The 9,089-nt window shown below is 37.4% G+C and overlaps 1 protein-coding gene across 2 annotated transcripts; it reads left to right on the top strand.

Moving 5' to 3' along the window:
• Window positions 1-1,178: 1,178 nt before the first annotated feature.
• On the top strand, window positions 1,179-7,177 carry ITM2A (integral membrane protein 2A). 2 transcript variants are annotated; one of them, XM_007115018.2, is made up of 6 exons: window positions 1,179-1,429; window positions 4,887-5,018; window positions 5,291-5,488; window positions 5,728-5,838; window positions 6,084-6,234; window positions 6,384-7,177. In XM_007115018.2, the coding sequence occupies exons 1-6, from the start codon at window positions 1,319-1,321 to the stop codon at window positions 6,470-6,472; spliced, it is 792 nt and encodes a 263-aa protein (XP_007115080.1). In that variant the 5' UTR covers window positions 1,179-1,318; the 3' UTR covers window positions 6,473-7,177. The 2 variants fall into 2 exon arrangements, with proteins under 2 accessions (XP_007115080.1, XP_007115082.1); XM_007115020.3 differs by lacking the exon at window positions 4,887-5,018 and having other exon boundaries at window positions 1,225-1,429; window positions 6,384-6,592.
• The last annotated feature ends 1,912 nt before the right edge of the window (window positions 7,178-9,089 follow it).

The raw sequence follows: 9,089 nt of genomic DNA, 5'->3' as shown, positions 1-9,089 counted from the left end.
ACTCTCAACATATTCAAGTCATTTTAATAAGTATATGAGTAGACGGGGTATTCTCTAGCACAAGCTGGATTTTGGGGGGTAAGTGTTATTATCTTCACAAAACAGACCCCTCTACTGTCTTTGGCAGCAGGACTATTTATAAACTCTTTACCACTACTACCCCTAGTCACCAACCTCTACAGCAAGAATTTCATATGGAAAGGTACTCTATCAGGTCACCAACCAGGGAGAACTGACTTTTAAGAAACGGTATGATTACACTGGCTGCTCATGTAAATGTTCCAAAAATGGTTTCTAACTCAGCCCCTTTGAGATTATTGTTTTTTGTTTTTTCACTAGAGCTGGGTTAATTTTCTGGCTAAATTTTCTATCTCCAACCACACTTCCACCTCCCTAAATACATAGGTACACACACATCCCTGCTTTTCTCGCTGTGGATTTCACAGCTGGTGGCTGAAAAGAAACAAGTTCTGGGGTGAGACCTTGGTCTGGATTCCCTGGCCTGGGAGAGTGAAAGATCTGAAATATCTCAGGGATTTTCTATGAGCTTTCTATACTCCTGTGTCTCATGTCCTACCTGCAAAATGGGCTTTGAGGAGGCAGGTGTCCTATATTTCTGATTTAGCATTGCTCTGGGATAGGAAATTAAAATTACAAAACAAGCAGATGTCAAGGAATGAAAAAACATGTTGAGAGAACGAACCAAGTAACTCTAAACGTGCTTCTGAGTGTTTTTTAAAAGGAAGGTATTATTGTAAAGGTACAGAAAAGTCCTGAAACTGTGCTTTCGGGTCCTGGGTGGGTGCAGAGAGGAGGAAGCTTGAATTGGTGCCAAGTTACAGTTCCCTGCCCCGCGGGAGGCCAGGTCCAAGTTTGGGAAAATAGAATCAGGGACAGGGGCTATTGTGGCCTGGACAGAGGCAGAAAGACACGACACAGCAGGCTTCCTTCCTGTCTTGCTCTTATCTGAGGGAGCAGAGAGCGAGGTGGGAGCACGCCTGGAGTGCAGGTGAGGAGTTTTCAGTCCCAGTCCACTGGCTCCACCCAGTTTCTCTCCTCCCACTGGCAACTCCCACTCCCATTCCAGCTCTTGGACCCCTTCCCGCTCCTCCCTCGGCCCCTGCTTTGGCCCGCCCACGGTCTCCCACCCAGCTTGTGACTGCGTCATAAGTATACCCAGACCTGGGCTTGCAGTAGTGTAAAAGCAGACGAGGAGAAAGAAGGTGCGGCTAGGGCTAGCGCGATCTTCTCCTCTTCCAACCTGCAGCCCAGGACACTGATCCGAGCAGCGCCTTACCGCGCAGCCCGGAGATTCACCATGGTGAAAATCGCCTTCAACACACCCACAGCGGTGCAAAAAGAGGAGGCGCAGCAAGACGTGGAGGCCCTAGTAAGCCGTACGGTCCGAGCTCAGATCCTGACCGGCAAGGTAGCAATTCCCATTCCACGCCTGACTGCCTGCTAGGGTCGGGAAGGTGGGGTGGGGGTGGTTTGGGGGGAAGGAAGGGGAAAGGTTGGAAAGGACAGAATGAAAGCTGCTGCGGAGTTCCTGTGTTTCCGGCGGTGCTCTCTGCGCTGTCTCTTGGGTTTGCCCGGTCACCCCCACTCTGTCCATTCGCACCACCTTCCGCTTGCGGCTCCCCAAGTCCCTTAGCATCTCCGTGCATCGCGCCACGTTCCGTGGGTCCCAGCTCACGTTGTACATCGCGGAGGGATGTTGGAGGGAGTTTGAGGAGAACTCTTGGGACCAGATGTCACCTTCTCCTGGGAAACGTGGGTAGCTAGAGGTCAAAGAGAGGCACGTCACCCGGTCAGCTCCAGGGGCACACACACATCTTCCACAGGGGCGGAGCGGACAGGCAGGGTGAGCAAGGACACGAGATTTAACTCTTCTTTCTTTCCTTTCGACGTGTATGAAGTTCTATGAATCTTAAGGCTTTCTAGGATCCCTGAGTGTTTGTGGAGATGGGGCGGGGGGCAAAGGGCAGCTTTGACTCGATGCGGTATGGGTTGGGGCAAGTGTGTGTCTGTGCCCGCCCGTGTATATTTTCAGTTTCTCTCGGGTCACAGCCGGTGTTAAGTATTCGGTAAAGGAGCTGTCAAAACTGAAGTTGGTCTTAATTAGATTTTGAGATGTTCACTGTGCCCTGTTACTGCAAGAGCCTTGTATGTTTTCAGAGTGGCATTTCCTAAAGAAAACTCTTCCGTAAAAGAAATGTTGAGGGGTTTTGTTTTTCTCTTTTGTTTTTCTTTTTAGTACAGTACTTCCTTTTTGAGTGATATCCCCTCTGCCCACCCTCCCCCACAGAAAGATCTGAAGCAAGTCCGACCTTGTAATTTAATCTTCTAGCACTGCCAGGAGCTGGGGGAATTTCCCCCCCGCAAAATGTAAGCCATTGTTCATTTAGTCCAATTTCTATCTCCTTTAAACATCTAACATGTTTTCAGTGTTTGTAAACTACTCCTCATTTTCCTCAGTAAAATTTCAATGTTAAAAGGCACAATCATATTTTTTTTCTTGTTATACAAAATCTGTGCATTGTTGGAGCTTGCAAATCTGCCCTAACTTGTCTTGTTCTCTCTATAAAGTTTAAACTTTTGTGTTCAGAGTGGAGATTTGAAAAGATCTCTGAGTGAAATGAGAATCCATGTAGTAAAACTGATTATGCACACAATTTGAAAAGCTAATGAGCTTTTGCAGAATTTTTATCACGGAAACTTTCAATAGTTAACCCAGCAATCAAACTAGCTGTTGTGTATTTCACATTTCAGAACTCAAAAACACCCCCTTGCATTGTTGAGGTTTTGATTAAATGATAGAAGGTCAAATATGTAATTGTTCTCCTTACTTTGTAAGGGAAATATGGCCAGATTTTTTGGGGGAGTTCTAATTAGATGCCAGTAGTTAAATATAGCCACACAATAATCCTTTTTTTCCCCTCATCACCACAAACTCCATGACTTGTTGAATTCAGTTAATATGCAAGCAATACTTCTACCAGGCCTGAGGTGTGATGAGGAATAAACAAAAATAAGCATACGACAGGATCCTAACCTGGGCACCATAAGACACTGATTTAATAGTACTTGGCACATTGTATTGTGATGTATTGATCAGCTCATCAGAAACTGAACACAACAAAATAGTATGTCGGAGGTTGTGTACAATGACTTTAAAATACAGTTCAGAGGGAAATGAGCTGTGGTAAGTGATAGCCCCTACCACACTGAAGTTTGGCAAATTTAAATGAAAAAAAATCCTTATTCCTTGCCCATCATCCATCCATGGGCACTTAGATTGTTTCCATATCTTGCCTACTATGGTGGGAAATTTTATGAAATTGACACTCTAATACTTAGATCTTGCTTAATAATAAAACCCCTGAAATATTGGAAGGAGAAATCAAATTGCAGTGCAGATTGCTCTTCTCGTATCTCAATGACAAGAAAAAATAAATTAATTAATTCCTTTGAGAATTTCGAACTAAGTCATTTTTGTGACTTTTACGAAAGTCACTTAATTTTTCTGGACCTCAATTTAATCATCCAAAGTATAATTTCTAAGCCCTTCGCTCTAGATTACAGGGATTCACAATCATAATTTATAGCCTTTGTAGTGTTAATATTAGGTTATTTTTTAAATAAAAATTATTTTAAATTTCTGGAAATTATTGGGACAAGGAAAACCTTCAAGGCTTATACAGTATTAATGGAGAGTTTGAACTTAAGTAACTAAGAAAATGTGAATACCATATTTCTTTGAATTTTAAAAAGAAATCATTTTTTGAAGCCATTTATGAAATGATTGCCTCTCCTTAGAATCTATGTATTTGCTTTCACCAAATTAAAGTTTAATTAGCATTAAGTAGTTATGGAAAAGAGCTAATGTCCTGAAAGACTTAAAACAATTCTATTTACATACCAGTCTGAATGATTTACCCTCTGATTATCAGAGAATAGATTTGCTGACTTCATTCATTGTACCCTTCAGAAATACTGCTGCTTAGGGCATATTGTGAAATAAAAGAATGAGATTGGAGGGCCCCTTGGTCCACTGCCCTGAGAAGAGTACAGAGTTAATTGGTTACTTGTTTGCTTTGGAGCCCCTTGTTCCAATTACTAAACAAATTATGGATTTAACAGAATTTTACAGTCACTGTCACACTCAAAGCCTTGTGCCTAGCTATGACTGTCCTTTAAATCTAGTGTTTTGCCCAGAACTTAGAAAACGTTATTTCATTCAAGCAAGACACAGCCATAGAATATTGGGTGATATTAGGAAGCCTAATTTCTCATTAAAATTAAGAATATTATGAAATAGATCTCATCTTCAATATTTTAATTTCTAAAATAGGGGGAAATGGTATACACCTACTTTATAGAACTCCTTCCTATAAAAGTTAATTTTCAAAAAACAGCTTTTTGAAAATCAGTTAATAAACCAAAGGCTATTAATTCACCTCTAATTTGGCAAACAAGTTGATGTACAAAAAATACTAAAGACACAGTTGTATTCCAGAAAGTTAGTGATTATATCACTGTACAAGTCCAAAAAGTAATGGCTTCCATTTATTTAAAGAGGATAACTTATTGCATAAATGAATGGTTATTTTCAGCTGATTTTAGAAGTGTATACTTTGAAATAACTTTATATCTATATTTGGATTTGGAAATGCCAGAAAAAGGTTATTATAAATTGGAGATTTTCACATCTATTAAACATCAGAAAGTGTCTTGAAATGATTTTAGGCTAGGGTGAATTAACATCTTTTTAAAACATATTGAGTTTCAAGGGAGGTAAGTTGTACACAAAAGCAACTATGTGTCTAAAAGCACAATCTGTTTTTTTTGTTTGTTTGTTTTTGATCTTACTTTTTAATAAATAGGATCTCCGAGTTGCCGCCAAGGAAAAAGAGGGCTCCTCTGGGAGATGTATGCTTACTCTCTTAGGCCTTTCATTCATCTTGGCAGGACTTATTGTTGGTGGAGCCTGCATTTACAAGTACTTCATGCCCAAGGTAATATTAATGAAAGTTATTATCTTTCGGATTACTAATTGCTATACATTTAGCGAAAACAAATCTGTGGTGGTCCCCATATAAATGACGATTTAGGGAAAGTTTTCAAATTACCTTTTGGTATAAAATTGATTTGTCTTCGTGGTGATAATTGTAATCAATAATCCTCAGCTTGATAAACAGGACAACAAACTGATATGAGTTTGAGAAATGATTCAAATATCATGGGAGTGAGTGTTAGAAAGTTTTGATTCTCCCTTTTTGTCTTTTAGAGCACCATCTACCGTGGAGAGATGTGCTTCTTTGATTCTGAGGACCCTGCAAATTCCCTCCAAGGAGGAGAGCCCTACTTCCTGCCTGTGACGGAAGAGGCTGACATTCGTGAGGATGACAACATCGCAATTATTGATGTGCCTGTCCCCAGTTTCTCTGACAGTGACCCTGCAGCAATTATTCACGACTTTGAAAAGGTGGGTTTCTTGTTCTTATAGGTATTTCTGAATTTTCTTTTTTTTTCGTAAGTTTATTGGTATTAAATCTGTTCATAAATATACAACTTTTTGCAGCAAAGCCTTTTTTCATTCTTTTGCTATTGAGTATACATTAGTTGATTTTGAAAGGTTGTAACTGCTTGTTCTAATGGTCATTGGAAAATCTGCAGCATTGATACTCTCTGTATCATACCTAACATTTTCCCCCTCCCCAACAGGGCATGACTGCTTACCTGGATTTGCTGCTGGGGAACTGCTATCTGATGCCCCTCAATACCTCCATTGTTATGCCTCCAAAGAATCTAGTGGAGCTCTTTGGAAAACTGGCAGTATGTATTTTGGATGTCAACTTTTTATATAAGCAATTACAAATAATTGCTTCCTCATTTTAAAAATTAATTATATGCGCCAAAACATTCCATTTCACTAAAATAATTTTCAAATAAAAAATATTCTGTGAACCTAAAACTGCTCTAAAAATAAAGTCTATTTTAAAAGTATATCTGCTATAGGTGAGAAATGAAATCGCGTTTTTAAGAATTTCTCTTTCAATCTTTTAAAAAACTTTTATTAGAGTGGCAAATACCTGCCTCACACTTACGTGGTTCGTGAAGACCTGGTTGCTGTGGAGGAAATTCGTGATGTTAGTAACCTTGGTATATTTATTTATCAACTTTGCAACAACCGCAAGTCCTTCCGCCTTCGCAGAAGAGACCTCTTGCTGGGTAGGCAATTTATTTCTTCCTTCACCCTGCGTTGTTGAGACAGTGAAGGAGAGTAGGGGTGGAATACGGGAAAAGTAGAGAGGAAATCTAGATATATTTTTATTTACACAAAAATGAAAAAGCCACTTTTATTATGCATTTCCTCACAGGTTTCAACAAACGTGCAATTGATAAGTGCTGGAAGATTAGACACTTCCCCAACGAATTTATTGTTGAGACCAAGATCTGTCAAGAGTAAAAGGCAACAGAAAATGAGTACACTTAGTAACAGGAAGTCGGAGATTTATAATATGACTTCAACATTAAAGTGTGTGGGATACTCAAGATATTTACTCATCCATTTACTGTATGGCTTATATTAAAAAGAAAAAGAAAAAAAAACTACTAACCACTGCAAGCTCTTGTCAATTTTTAATTTAATTGGCATTGCTTGTTGTTTGAAACTGAAATGAAATAATTCTTATGTCTTTCTTTTGAATTTATAGGGTTTCGATTTCTGAAAGCAGCATGAATGTGTCAGCTAACACCCTGACAATGAATTCCATTCTGTGTGTGTGTGTGTGTGTGTGTGTGTGTTTAAGTAAGCGCTTTAATCATATGGTAGAACATGTTCTAAATTTAAAATATTTAAAATTTTTTTTGACGTTTTTGTGTAAAGCATGTCAAATTGCTTAACATTGTTAAGTTTCATTTTGTTTTCCATTTTGTGCAACTTTCCTGAATTTAGAAATTACATCTTTGCCTTTCTGTCAGGTGCTCTGTAATAGGTCTGATTTATATGTAAAAAACTTTCATAAAGAAGTCATTTTCACTAATGCAGTGATTCTTTCTCACTGATAACCGTATTGTGAATTCCACAAAACTGTGTAAGTGCTGAATGCTATAAGGAACTTAGGTTGTATGAATAATACAACCATATAATAAATTTTACCATATTCAACCACTGGTTCTCATTTGAGGGATACTTCATATGAACAATTTACATTACTTATTTAGCTTTGGTGTACCTGCAATAAATCTAAAATTATGAGCCGAGCTTTGCCTTTACTCCCACCTGTACACATTTATATTTTATAATCTCATATTTTACCCCTCTTTTGATATTATATCAATTACTCTTTTATAAAGACCCCATAATTAGCTTACATGTAAATTCAACTATTTGTTAAAAGCCTTCAGGACCATAGCAATTTCAAACCTTTAATGTGCTTCCTTTTTCATAAAAATTTAAACAGTCATATACAGCTACAATAGGTCACTAAGAACTAACCTTGGATAAGATGTTGATGACTTTTAATAACTTCACATGCTGTGATCTCTACTCTAAGAGTATAAACTCCATACAAAGGGCGCCTGTACTTTAGACACTTTCTCTTGTGTTCGGTTAAAAATTGTTCCTGATATCACTGATCACCTGCTGGTAGTGATTGTTGATTAATTTTGGTAGCTAAAACTGTACCCAGTCAAATCCATAGCCTTATATACTCTCTTTAAAAAAAAAGAAAATACATTAACTAAAAATTTTTCAAGAATTTAGAAATAAAGCAATAACACAAACCTTTAAAATGGGAAAAAAATGCAATAATTAGAAAATAATAGCAGTAGCTGAAAAATTCAAGAACTGGTTCCTAATAGAGAATGAGAATATTCAGAAGGAATTTGATAAAATTATACACCCATTCCTTGTATAAAAGTATAAAAATTAGGAAAAGAGAGATATGATTTTTACATATTTATCTTAAATAGTCAGCATCATGACTAAAGATGATATTCAAGAAAGGATGCTGGTTATTGTAGCTATTCAATGTTGTTTTAGACATTCAGGTCAATGCATAATATGTGAAACAAATAACAAGTATCAATTTTTAAAAGGTGATGAAATTATGTTTATTACCCCATGGAATTTTACATATAACACATTAGTGGATTAATTGAAAACTTTGAAAATCAATAAGAAGATTCTGTATAATATAAACAATTGCCAATGGCTTTTCTTTATATTACCAACAACCAATTAAAAAAATAATACAAACAGGTGAAAAATATTTTATTCATAACAGCAAAAGGGACATAAAATAGCACAGACCAAGAAATTTATGGATTTATTATGAAGAAAACCATAAAACATAATTAAGAGATACAAAAGAGTTGAGTGAATGGAAAGGAGAGAAAGAGGATTACAAATAAATAAATTGTTTCCCAGTTAAATTTATTGGTTTAACCCCATTCCAACCAAAATTCCCAAAGAATGGCTTTTGGAACTTGAGAAAATTATCTGAAGGTTCATCTGGAAGCGTAAATAGGTGAGAATAGCGAAAAAGAAAAAATGAAAATAAAAGAGTAATTGGAGGCAGGATTTTCTTACATGAATAACTATTAAACCACAGCCAAATTTACAATAAGTTTAAAGGTGACATTCACACAAGTTAGAGAATACAATGCCAAGAGATCCTAGTGTGTAAAAGAACAGGATCCTAAAGGAAGTTCCATGCTGTGAGATACACTGTTTATCACATTGTGTTGGTAAAATGGCTAATGAAAAAGTAAAACAAAAGTCCTAATTGCTACAGTCACCCAGATGGAACTTCTAAATTTTCACTACCAAGAAATATTTTGAAAAATAGAAAGCCCTCAGAAACACTAAAAGTATAACTGAAGGAAAACCTGATTTTGGAATCTGTGAGGAATTAATATGTGACAGACACTAGTTGTTCCATCATTTGTCCACTCAGAACCCAGGATTTGTATCAACCAGAGAAGCAGGCAGTCATTTATCTGAGAGTTGATCTATGAAGCATAGTTATGGATTTCATACCTTGTGTTACTTTTCCCTTCTATCCCTTCACCCACCCCCA

This window comes from Physeter macrocephalus, chromosome 21 (genome assembly GCF_002837175.3).
Source record: "Physeter macrocephalus isolate SW-GA chromosome 21, ASM283717v5, whole genome shotgun sequence".
Classification (NCBI taxonomy): Eukaryota; Metazoa; Chordata; class Mammalia; order Artiodactyla; family Physeteridae; genus Physeter; species Physeter macrocephalus.
This window is presented reverse-complemented; position numbering and strand designations above follow the sequence as displayed.

What these genes read in the sequence shown, in the direction of transcription:
- ITM2A (XM_007115018.2), top strand. Translation starts at nt 1,319, where the DNA reads ATGGTGAAAATCGCCTTCAACACACCCACAGCGGTGCAAAAAGAGGAG. An exon ending in TTATTCACGACTTTGAAAAG is followed by an intron (nt 5,489 to 5,727) that starts GTGGGTTTCTTG and finishes CCTCCCCAACAG; the next exon opens with GGCATGACTGCTTACCTGGA. An exon ending in AGCTCTTTGGAAAACTGGCA is followed by an intron (nt 5,839 to 6,083) that starts GTATGTATTTTG and finishes AACTTTTATTAG; the next exon opens with AGTGGCAAATACCTGCCTCA.